Source organism: Metopolophium dirhodum, chromosome 3, assembly GCF_019925205.1.
Source record: "Metopolophium dirhodum isolate CAU chromosome 3, ASM1992520v1, whole genome shotgun sequence".
NCBI lineage: Eukaryota > Metazoa > Arthropoda > Insecta > Hemiptera > Aphididae > Metopolophium > Metopolophium dirhodum.
The window spans coordinates 1,419,687-1,433,878 of record NC_083562.1 but is presented as its reverse complement, the minus strand read 5'-3'; the positions used below and the strand labels follow the sequence as shown (position 1 = coordinate 1,433,878).

The 14,192-nt window shown below is 30.3% G+C and overlaps 1 protein-coding gene across 3 annotated transcripts in view; it reads right to left on the bottom strand.

Moving 5' to 3' along the window:
- LOC132941744 (lachesin-like) overlaps positions 1-14,192 on the bottom strand; it is a 211,489-nt gene that overhangs the window by 22,117 nt on the left and 175,180 nt on the right. For all 3 annotated transcript variants that reach the window (XM_061009895.1, XM_061009896.1, XM_061009897.1), the window contains one exon: positions 6,331-6,479. In XM_061009895.1, the coding sequence (XP_060865878.1) occupies positions 6,331-6,479 (149 nt within the window). The remainder of the gene's footprint in view (positions 1-6,330; positions 6,480-14,192) is intronic.

Here is a 14,192-nt window from a genome sequence, read left to right as displayed (position 1 = left end):
CGAGTGAAGATATTAAAAATAAAATATTCCAATAATTCTCAAAGTACCTGCAGTGTCATGTGCACATAACCACGACACTCGTCGGCCACCATCACCGTCCACCGACCACCAGTATAACATAAATTCAACATATATTATATTAATAGGGTAGGGTGATGGGTACACATAACAATAATAATCATATATATATATTATATTAATATATTATTATTACGATACGAAAACGGGTTATACTCGAGGAGAAGGACACTGCGTGAAATTTAAATTTATAACGTAAATTACGGTGCTCGTACATTTTTTTCTGCACCCGTGCACCACGAATATGTGTCCTGCAGGGTGTGGATATTATGATAATGGGTCTGTTGTATTTGTATAGCAATGCTGGCTTCGGTGAACGGTGGATATTACCAGCACCTGTGTGATAACGCCACCATGTGTCGGCCGGAGGGGTCACGCGTCATTTATCCCTAGACGGGAAATTTTAGAACGGACGCCCACGAAAAAAAAATAAAAATATTAATAAAAAAATCCAACGAAAAAAAAATAGTATAACTCAACCGAGACATTTTTATTTGTCGAAAAGCACTTTACCGAGGATAACAAACTGTTATCCCCTGTCTTAATAAATGGCCATATAATATATACCTATATAAATATTTATATTATATACATATTATAAGTGAAATAATATATACTATACATTTATATATTATATTATATGTATGCCGTATGGATTTTATGAATTTAAATCAAACGTGAAAGCCATGCAAATTCAAACTTTGTATTTACAACTAAATGGTCGTTATAACTGCAGGTTTAATTTATTTCAATTAATAAGATGATTAAAATAATTATACATCAAACATAATGAACAAAATTGATAATTATCTATATTTAAAAGCATAAAGTAACATATTTTAGTAATTATTAAAATTTAAGTTTTAAAGAAATATTCCGTTTAAATATAAATATTTCTGTAAACAAAATGTAATAATACCCTAATGGTCTAACTTAATCACCATCGAATAAGTAAGTAGATGTAATATTTATTTTTAACTAATAATATGACAAACATAAATAATTTTTTTTGCAGCATCAATTATAGTAATTATTAAGTACTAGGTATTACTTATTAATTAATAGTTATAGCTACTTTATAAGTTATGATACCTTTTTAGACTTATAACAGTATTAAATTCAAATACCTAGCCATGCCGAGTGTAAGTAAAAAATGTTTACTTTGTGTTGAAGTTGAAGACTTTTATGAGGATAGAACATCACAGGCTTGTGTAATATATATTACCTATTATAGGTACCTACCTCGTATCATTACATTATCAATTATGTTACATCTTATGCATTTTCCAGATGCATCGAATATTATATTATATACTTATCGGGAATGACTACTACCTTTTATAAGTTCTGAATTACGAACTAATGTAAAAAAAAAAACATTTTATTTTCCGTCTTTGGGTTTTTCAATATGCTGTGTGTATTGAATTCCGCTCAATCGTTATTTTTTTTTTTACGACCAAATGATCAATAGAAATATACGATGGCCAATAAACGGTTTTGGACCATTTGCCAAAAACCTCTATAGGCGAGTCGTCCTTCCTCGTACTTGCACACGCAACGACATTATTAGGCTCCTACCAGGTGTAGATTATTACCCGCTGCGAATATTGGAACTCATTATCGTTAAAAGCCCACCGTACAGTTTTTTTTTTTGTTTATTTCTCACTCGGCTCCCAAAATCATTGTTATTTTGTTTTCAAAAACACATTCCAAACCTTAATCGTTTGAACTTCATAACACCATTATAACTTTTGTTCGGAAACACATAAACATAGTGCGCGTACCATAAACATATTATATACGATATACCTATGCACTTGCGTAAAACAATTATTATTGTTATAATATTATTATTATTTCATTCTGCCATAATTCCATTTCATTAAGGGGACGCCACGCCCGTTGTAAGCACTGTCTCCGTCTTACAAGTGCGTAAAATTGCGAAAATTTACGCTCAGCAGATCACATAGTTTAGCTTCGTTATTTTAAAAACTAGAGAGAATCGACCTACAGTGAAACTTGATGGCAAGACCATTATCTGTATGTCGGTTTTTTACGATAGTTCAATTTTATAGCAAGTTATGCATTTAATAATATGACGTAAATTAAAAACGCTCATAACTCACTTAAAAACTGAATAATCATAAAAAACCAACATACGAAAACAGATTATGTTTTTGCCATCGTGATTCACTCAAATTCTAAACTAATAAGGACCTAAACGTGATCTGCTGAACATTAACTATGTTACGCACTCGTAAGACGGATACAACCCATGTAGGTGTGGCGTTCACTATAAAAGATTACATATCCATAAGAATAAACTAAATGTAAAAACACGCGCTTTGCAGTTGTTGTTAAAATATTCTTCTCTAACAATATGTAGCTATTACGTACGCACAATATACCGGTAAAATAAATATGGTTAGTAATAAAAAAATAGCTGCAATAACTTAGTAGCACACGTCATAATATAATATTATTGTTGTTGAAATTAAAATTGTAAAATATAATCATACAAAAACGATCAAAACAACGATATTCATACTTTCGTGTATTTGTATGCTTTGCTTATTTTAAATACGGTTTCCTTTATTAACAATTCAAAAATGTTTGTTATAACAAATTATTTTAAGATTAAAGATACGAAAATTTCAAATTGTAACTAGGGTTAAATAATTATAAAATGTTGTATATCAAACACATTAAATTCGCATATTTTTGCTTTATACTTGAACTCAAGTTATAATATGCTAAAACTTTCATTTTTTATGACTTTTATTATTACCTTCAAATCCATATACTTTTAAAGTAATAATGCCAATAAAAATGAAAAATAGTTTAAATATGAAGATTTATTGAATTAACTTTTAAATAAAACTGTATTTTTATACAACACATTTCAGTAGGTACTTAGTTCTGCGTATTAAACCATTTTTTATTTTTTTTATGAATATTATACGCCGTATTTTGCTTGAGTATTTAGCTTACGATAATTTTCAAATTTTTCTGTTGTTATAATAATATCTGACAACCACAGATACGTCTAAATATAGACATAGGTATAAAATATTTTTTTAATTATTTTACTTTACACTACAATAAATTTGATACTTACAAAATAAAATTTACCAAAAATAGTGAACTAGTACGGTCAATTGTTTTTATAATATTATATTTTATTCTTAGTTACCAGATTTTATAATTTCGACGATGATCCACCAATTTGTTTCATGTAGACAAAAAAGCTAAGTTAACCGAAAATATAAGGTACCTATACTTTACTCAACACTGCAATTTTTACCAGGCAAGAGGATTACTGCAGAGGTATGGAATTGTAAGGTCAGTCCATCAGCTAAATTCTATAAATATTTAAATTTTAATGTAAGAATATTCTAGCCAAGTAAATAATTTCAGTATTATAATAACCTGATATTATTTTCGGTTTAACTTTTTTTTTACACGGAATAACATAGAGGGTTTTTGTCGGGATTACATCACTAATTATTATTTTATTTTTCTCAAAGTATATAGCGGTTACATATTACAATAAAAATTGATAACAAATAAACTACATGACGTGTCGATGTATTATAACATTATTATGGTTATAATTGTACGGTTATTATTTTATATAGGTTTTTATATAGTTGATGTTACGTGGAACCATCTGTGACTGCACAAAAGACCTACTCGCGAGTAATGACGCCACCGCGGTCGGACCACCACCGACGTTTTCTGCTCTCAACCCCATCGCTCGATTATCCGAACAGCGGTGGGTGGTGGGTGGATGGAAGGTATACCGCGGAATAGTCGGCGATTCAAGGTACACGGCCGCCGCCGGTGGGATTATATTTTATTATCTTTTTCCACATAAAATTTGCCACGTTTTACTTAATATAATCGTAACTCCGGTTTTTAGCTTTAATATGATAGGTATCGCGATTAACACAGTTTTTTTTTTTTTAAAAAAAGTACAATCTGCGCGATATCGATTTCAATGCGTATTTAAAAATATAAACAGGTTTAGTGGTTCGTAAACGAATGAACTGCAGCGTACACGAAACAGCGAAATGTTTACAATGTTTAAATGGGCAAACTCTGTTTCCAGATAATATAATATATTATTAAACTGTCACGGGGTCGCAGTCGTTTTTTTACTTAGCTCGCGGGCCACGAGTTTGGCACTTGATCAAGAGAAAAACGGCTGTTTTTTTACCGAGTCGAAATATAATTAATTTTACGGTAATCACGCTATTGACATAAATAAAATACGGGTTAACCCGTATACCAATAACCCGGTATAGGACAAAACAAAACGTCCACCAAAGTGTATGGGACCTATTAAAACTTGTATCATAGCTTTATTGTTAAAAAAAATAAAATAAAAACAACTTTGGGTGAGACAAATCACGCGGCGGTATATCGGACCTACCATGGTATACCAATATATTATATATATATATAAAAACATGTTTATCGTGCGTTTAACGAGCCATTCCCTGGCGTATATTGCATCAGAAATGTGTTATACCACGTTAGTCATGAAACTCAGTGGTTGGTCCAGGGGGAGCAAAGGGGGAATCCCCCCTCAATCACCGTAGTTTCCCTTTGTTTTACACTGTGCCAATTTCGTAGCCAATTTTTGTACTTTTTGTACTTTTGCACCCCCCCCCCCCTAAAATTAAGCGCCCTGGATCCGCCACTGATGAAACTCGGGTATATAAGTGTAGGTATATATCCGCGGGATGCGTTATAGTTTTTTTTTAAAGGAATTAGTAAAATACTAACAGGTGCTATCGTCAAAAAAATAAACATAATATACTGTAGGACGTGCTTTGTTTTAGCGAAAAATTAATGCGGATCATTGTACGGCGAAAGTACTCGGCACTCACGGCACATCCACTTCCGGAAACAATTTTTTTTTAAAACAATCATACTCGCGTCTGGTATAATATAAATCTATTTTTCTAACCACTTTTTTTCTGTAATAATATAATACGAATTCAACGTCCAAAATATTTCAATACGTTGCATATATTTGTATTTGTCGATGTTCCAGAATCTCGCATGTACAGTGGTAACCTCTCCGGTATAGTTAGGTTCCACGAGAGCATTTTGCGCCAACCGTATTGACACGGTGGTGAAAAGATAAACATAAAAATGCTCATCGTTTGCGGCTGTTTATAACTACTATTATAATAATTATATATATGAAGTTTATCACAATTAACCGAAAGTTGAAAGTGAACACTGAAGTTTATCATAATAACTTTTATTTTAATCAATATGTTACAATTATATTTGTTCAAACATATCTTATAATAATTAAATAGAATACTTATGAAGAAAATCGTATTAAATGGTTCAACAATTGTTGCATACTTATTATTACATACATTTCTAGTTATTTCTGATACAGTAATTTCTAATACTATAGGTAATAACTTTATTGTACGCGCTATATTAATAACAATATCATAATATTATGCACCTTATTTCGCACGGGTACTCGTGTAGTTCACATACCAATATTCGGAGGTGTTAATATTATTAATGGCAAAACGTTTTTAATTCGACATAATAGTTTTAGTCTGGTATTTATAATATTATAATGTGTATTATTATGATGGTACAGTAACCGCTAAACACTATTAATTAATATTATGCAATAATGATCCCGGATATTTTAATATAGAAAACCCAGTGTAGAAATGATAATAAAAATCAATTACCTGGGTTGGTTATATTATGCTAATACATATTGCGGATATGAACAATAGAAAGGGTCGACGTAAGTAATGTGCGGGGCATAACTGTATTATAATATTATTATTATTATTATTATTATTATTATGTTATTTTATCATAAAAACATGCAGCGCTTTTAAATAGTTATTTAATCAGACGGCGCAGTATTATGAATTACGTGCTGCAGAGAAAATATTAACCCGGCTACAGAAATTCGTCCACAAACGATGTACGAATCATACAAAGAAGAAAAAATTATGCAATAAGTTTGTTTTTTAACAACTCAAACCAAATTCGTTTCATTTTCGAAGGCCATCAAATTCGTTGCAAATTATATAATACTGCACAACAAACACACTGACTATTAAATCATTTTCTTCGCGGTAATTTCTTTTACAAAATACATCTAAATCTTACGTAAAACAATATTACGGTAATTTCTATAACACAATTGTGTTAATAAATAAAAAATAATATCCAGTTAATAAATATTGAACTTACTGTGTACTCGTACTGAACTATTCGCGTGTCCCATAGAATTTGTCGCCAAACATATGTACGCTCCCAGATCATCTGTTTCCAAATTTTGAATATTCAGATACATATTTACTTTGTAGTTGGTTTTAACTTCTTCCATATAGTACTTTGGCCTAAAACATAATGTTATGCAAATTATCATAAAACTAATAATATATAGGTGTAAAATATTATTAATTAAATAGGTTTTTTTCTAAAAAAAAATAAGTATAAAATGGAGTTATGACTTATGAGTTTCAGACTACTTATGAAGCAGGTCTACTGTTTTCACAGTGTTTTTTTAAAGATACACTAAGTCGTGTTAAGTTAAAAAGTATTGGTTAGTCCAGGGGTTTGCAAAGTTTTTTAGTTCGCATCGCCCTATTTGAACCAGAGTTTCCTCAATGTGCCCTTCCCCCAAGTCATATTCTGACAAATCATACAAAATAGAAAAATTAAATAACAACCAGTAAAGATTGTGATGTTTAATATGAAAATATTTATTTAGTTTAAATTATACATAATTTATACATTTTTATTTACGTAATCGTAATTATTTCCGTCAGCGCCATGATTGGGGTTTCAAATTTATTTTTGATTCATATAAAATTCTTCGGTAGAGCAGCGCCCCTGTAAAGACATCGCGGTGCACTCTTTGGGAACCGCTGTGTTAGTCAATGTTACTGATGTAATACCGATAAAGTGGAGTGATAATAGTTAGTATATATTAAGTGATAATTATATTTATTTAATTATTGATTTTTTTTTTCATCTATATTAACTATATAAAAATTTAACAACAGGTTATATTGATGTACCGCACTTATCTCCACGGAGAGCATGGCAAATATTTGATAAGTACCTACTGGGAATTTATAATTTTAATCCCCAAAAACATCAACTAGATACCAGATTTCATACCAGAAAATATAATATTGAAGTTTAAAATCAAAGCATCAGATGCTTTTGATCTAATGATTCTGTTCTACTATGAACCGTGTATACATAATATACACAAAATAAAAAATATATACAAATCGTTGTAAATGAAAATTCGGTAAATTCAAAGACCAAAATCAAATATAAATGAGTGTATAATATTATGTACGGTACTATTTGAATATATTATATATTTACGTTGCCTATAATATCCATCTAATTTATTAGTTTTAACTGCTTCTTAAGTTACGACGGTAATATAATAATTTATGTTATAATCCAATAACCAGAAATATAAATACATTATGTGTTACTAAATAACTATATAATAGAAAACCGATACATAGGTACTTAAGTAAACAACATTTGTCATCATTATTTTATTCCATTTTTAATAATTTGAAATATTTTAGTTAACTAACGAATAAAATAAAAGATATTTTAAAGTTAAATTATGGTGAATATTATAATATGTTATGATTGTTTATGACAGTATTACAATATAAATATAACGATTTTAGTTCAGTTATTAATTCAAATAAATATAAAATTAATTTATTTAGGAGTACATTTAATTTAATTTGTATATATCCATTAATCATACACAAAACAAGATGAGTTACACGTACATATTTTATTCATTAATCAATATACTGAAACATTTACAAATCACGATGGATCAGACCAGTGTTCATTAACTTTCGTAATACCAGGGGCCTTGTTAAAAGACTAAAAGAGTACTCTTTTTAATATAGCATTTTTTTTATTTTAATATACAAAACATCATACCATCATAACTAATTTGTTTTTCTAAACTACAAATTGGAACTAAAAATGTTATAGGTACTTTAAAGTTTATAAATTTCTGGAATCACCACGGACACCCTCATATGATTATTGTAGACACTAAGTGGCCGAGTACACCGTTGTAGTTTATGATCCGTTTTATTATAAATACATATTTGATACATACTGAGACATACTATTTTTCACATCGAAATCAATACGTTATATCATCATATATTACAAAATTAATTAATAATTTTATATCGTAATTTGTAGATTATATCTATGTGAAAATGAATCTAGAATTTTATAATATTAATTTTATTTGTAATCAAAATATTTTGTTAGCACATTTTTACTTTATTTTTATATATTTTTGTTATTACAAATTACAATTTATGTTAACAAATTTCACAAATTAAAGAAGAGGATATTTTAGTTTAAGTTGTAAGCACCTTTGACGTTTACAAATGTAACAAAGGATTTTTTTATTACTTACTATATTATATTACTCATAGAATAACACTTACTTTAAACAAGTTCTAAAATAATATTTTTATGTAAAACATATATTTATATTTTGTCGTGTTCATTAATATAATAATGATTACTGACGTTGCTTGGAATAAAAATAGTAGTTATAAAGGTTAACATAAAATATACATAATACATATATTAATTTTATTTAGTGTAATATGCAAACAGCATTGAAACAGTGTTAATAAAAATGAAAGAAGTTAATAAGTGGCTTTAAAAAGTATAACGTTTGAACAAAATACAATTCGTTTCTTTATATTATTCTTATACCTACAAAGATAGGCACTTAAAAGAAAATAGCAAAAACAGTTTTAATATCTTAAAAGGTTGTTTTCTTGCTTTAAAGTATGGGGAATCCTTATATTATAATAATACAATAATGGTTGAATTTTTTTTTACCATTTTTACATTTGAAAAAAAATGAAAAAGGAATTACTTTTGGTGCTTTATAAATAAAAAGTTTGTACTTCCAGAATAATTTTATCTCAAAAAAAAACTTCAAATTTTCCGTCTAATTTATCTATTTTGTTCTGTAAATTATATTTTAATGAGCTTTCATGACCCTGAAATACTATTATATTCATATTATATTGTATTTAAATTATTACTACAAACTATACAAAACTATTGTCGAAATCCATTTCTCAAATTAAAATAAATAAACAATACCTTTGTTTAATGGAGGATTTATTAGTAAAAGTATAAAAAAACTCAAAAACTAACTAGACTGTTAAAAAAAAAATCATGTTTTTGTTTTGTTTGTATAATAAAACTATTTTAAATCTGATTCAATATACACATTATATTCATACCACTATTAAAACAAAATAAACTATAAAGATAACATTAATATAATAAGGTTAATTAAATAGGTATTTTATTTTATTTGACTTTTAATTCTAAATAATCATAATTCAATAGTCATTACCTAACTATAAACCATAAAAGTATTAATTATGTCTAAAAAAAAAAAATGATTTGTACTCGCAAAAACAATATAATATAATATTATATTATCATTGGTTAGAAATAGAAAAAGAGTTTGAATAAACATTTTCACATAATTGTATAATATACCTAGCTTTATAAATATACCTAACTTTATAAATCGGTATGCATACAAAATATTAAAAAGACTAGGCTCTAGGGTACTACGATAATGAAAATATAAAACATATTTTAAGCATCTAGTTTAGAACAAAGAGTACTTTATTTATTTTTTTACAATTGTTTATACCATTAACTCAAAAACGTAAAAAAACGTTCTAAAGTTATTTGAATCTATGATGACGAGATAAAATGAATGAATCATATTATTATATTATTATAAATACCTCATAACATTATACCAAATAGTTATCAATTGTTTAAATGTTCCTTTAATGTTTCGTTTGCTGGTCTTCTGAATATCACTATTGATATAGGTACCGTTAAAGTAATATTAGAATTAATTTCGCATAGAAAACAATTTTACAAAATAAAATATAATTTCCTCCGTCAGTAAGTTGTACTTATAACTCATTATTTGTTTTGATGCTTTTTGATGCATGTTATTTTCACGGCTTACGCCAGAATTTCATGAACTTTGTAATGTACTGTAGGTAGATATATTATCTAATGTTTTCAGTAGTCTCGTGTGGGCTTATATAAGACTAACAGTAAAACAATGTATTGTAAATCTAACAATTCTTCGTGAATGAGAATTTGCCTGTAAAGTTTCACCAAACCGTATGTTATTATATTTAATGTATATTTTGAATCAAATTTAATTAAACTTGGTGCTGTAAAACATGTAAGTACCAACAACATATTAAATTAGAAAATATTTATATTTAATTTAATTTTATATTAATTATTATTTATTGCTATAATACTTACTTATGTTCCAGTACTGGTAGTTTCTTTTAGTCATAAATTATTCAGTTATTGAAGTTTTTTTATGCTATAATATTGTTACGCTTCCACCAAATAAATGTTTTAGATTCTGAGCAGAGCGAGGGATCTAGTGGTTTTACAATGGTGTATTTTTTTTTTATCCTGTACAAAAAATTTCTACCAGAAGGAATGCTTCAATTTCTACATATAGTATCTTATCTTTTAGCATATTGGCCCAAGATGGTACTTTAAAGATGTCATTTTTCGATTTTTTCAATAGTTATTTAATGTCACAGGAAAAACCACCGACAAATTACAAAAACCGCTAAAAATAGATAAATTAACCTAACCGAATAAAAATAAAAATAAAATTTTTAGGTATTTTGGTGTGGTTTATAATATTAAGTCAACTTACAGGCTATAATAAAATATAATAACAATATAAAATATCCAGACTGACAAACTGTCTCCGCTCAGAATCGTTTTTCGTATACAATGATATAATATCATTGAATTCAAATTTAATACAATCCATTATACAGTGACCCACTTGTAACCTACTGTACAGCAGAGCAACATCCACTTACTCGCTTTTTTATATTAATCTTTGTTTAAGTAATTTCGATCATTTCCCACACGTTTTACACACGTAGTGGTCATTTCGTAACGGTGTATTATCGACCGTGGATCGAGTTATAGGTATCCGGGTGGCTCCGGTGGTCTTCGCCTTGACCAAGAGAGATTCGAAACGATCGTAATATACGGGAAACCTTGATAATATTATATACCTACGTTATATTATAATAATAATAATATTATGTGCTATACGTATAGCGTTGGCCGAAAGGTGGTCGTATATCATAATAATATTATATAAAACCATCGTTTAACAGACGATTTCCAACCCTCTCCGACCCCCTCGTCGGAGTTATAGCGCGACAATATAACAACAATAATAATAATATATTATATAATATAAACTCGATAATGTATGATACACGCGGGTCGCGGGTGTGTATGCGTGCCCAGTGTGCGTGCGGACGTACATTATATATCATATAATATTATTATTATTATTTCTGTGCGGACCGCGATGATAATGGGGTGGAGGGAGGTGGGTGGGGGACGTAACGACATGTGGCGAAAAATATAAAATAAAAATATAAAAAGTGTGGTGGCGGCTAACTGCATCGCGGAAGAAGAATGATGACGGTCGACCGTGGCGCCACGCGCGTTAAAACGGTTTCACGCGTCCGCAAATTCACGCCCTCGCACCGGCAGACACGTAGGCGCCGCACGCACAATACGCACACATATTTTATATTATTATTATTATAAATACAAATAACAATAACAAAACATACGTCGTCGCCGATATAATATATTATTATTATTATGTATATACATTGTGCACGCTGCAGAGCATTCGGAGGGCGGCGGCGGCGCTTGTTTAATGGCGTGAAAATATGTGCGTGAGCCCGACTGCCGGCCAGCACACATGGGCTTCCCCCCCCCCCCCCCCACATGGTCGCGTGTTTTATTGTTGTGTCGGACGCGCGACCGAAATTTCCGGAAAATCGCACACGATATATGTTCGGCGTTTAATTACGTCGCGACAAAACGAGGCGATTATTCATCAAACGGTCGTATAATATACGTTTCGTCTCTCTTCCCGGCCCTTCTCACCCCCCCCCCCCCTTCAGTAAATCCACGCAACACCGTAATAACAATATATATAACACCGTTTTATATGGGGTGATGCGCCGCCACTGTGTTCACTCAGCTGCCGCGTCGACGACGATGAGTCCAAAATTTGAATTCTCGTTTTTAAGACGTAAGTACACATCACAATAACATGATATTAAGGACCATATTATAGTTATTATGTTTTCGTATACTGTTAGATTGTCTATACCGTGGGTTAAAGAGGAGGGTCTCAAACCTTTTTTTCTCGTATAATATATTATTATCGATCGACATATTTGAAAATATTGACGTCATCTAGATGGAAAATCGTAGTGGAACGTGTAGTTTTTAAATATTAATTAAAATCTAAATAATTAAAATCATGATCCATAGTTTAATATTCGAAAAACCGGAATTCGAATGGATTTAAAATGAAAGGAAAAATTGGCGGTGACCATGTTATCGGCGAATCACCCGGTAACTGGTGTGCCGTTAACGCCATAATAATAATAATACGCTCGTTTGGTTGTTGTTTCCACTTGTTCACGCGATTCGCAATTATTCTCGCATGGCGATATATTATTATCATTATTATTGCCACAGCAGTATATCAGAATACACTAGGTAATTAGGGAGGACGTTCTTAATATTAACTAAATATATGCATTATATAATATATAATGCTATCAGCCGATATTTGTTCCTCTCGTCCACGGTCCTGAAATACAGGTAGATACAGTGCTCGTTAAAACATAATTGTCGTCTCACCGAGTACGGATTTAACATCTTCGTCAGACCCATAACTCATAAGTCTCATGTTATTCGTTACTGGAACCGGATCCGACCTCCACACGGTGACGCAAATTAATAAAAGTGGGCGAGTATTATAGAGACCGCTTTGCAGCTATTATAGTTGTAGGTGTCGAGTGTACCTATCTCATCATTGAGTAAGTCATTGTAATGGGGAATTTGGATGTTTCCTCCCCCCCATTTCTTTCCCCCACTCTTGGATCTTAGCGTTACTAGCCGTCCCCCCATCCCTGGACTGAGACATTCCCCCCTGAAATAATATATATACCTATTTTTACACATAGGTATGAAAATAGGTTCTTTGGTTTTACCCGAAATGTACGATCATCATATTATCATTAACTATAAACTATATGTACTAATAAACCAAAGTTCTATGAAAGTATTATTGACCTATGTTTATATATTAAGTCAACAATAAATTATTTAATAAAAAATCTCGTAAACAGTACATTTATTTATTTGTTTTGTATAATATTATTGTTTGATATTTTTACTTTAAATTTTTATGCGGGGAAAATTGTCCCGTTCGGTGGGGGAGGGGTATCCAATGAATCGGGAGTAAAAAGGCACGGGGGTAAAACGTCATAGATTTCTGTTATGGTCTATGGATGTGTTAAATTCGAATTCAATGATAAATCTTTGCATAAAAAAACCGATTCTGTGCGGAAACGGTATGCAACCAGATATGACCAAGTGTTATACTTATAGAAGATATTATATTTATGTTGCTAGGTACCATAGTTATTTATTTTTCTATTAATAATACGTTAGTAAGTCGTCCCCTATCCCCCCCATTCAATTACCAATAGGATCCAATTTGAAACAACTCTGACTATACAAGTTGAACATTTTAACTGCTCAGAAAGGACAGGCACAAAAGTTGTAATAAAAAACGCACATCGTTGTAAAATCAATATCGCTCCGCTCAGAATCTAAAATATTTCCTCAATGGCACGACTTATATATTAGGTATTTAGTATATTATTATACAATCCGTTCCTATACTTCCTAAACATTTCACAAACAACCGTAGAAATGCGTGGGCTTTACACAATTATAATACGTCCTGACTTTAGGTTGTCAATGATGGGTTCAAACGGTGTTCTCGCCCATTGTTCGCTGATGGATTTCTCGCAAATAATCTGCGTAAGCTCACTTGTTTCGGCGCAGGACAATAAAACGCTTTTTCGTTTTGGACGTCTGATTGAAAT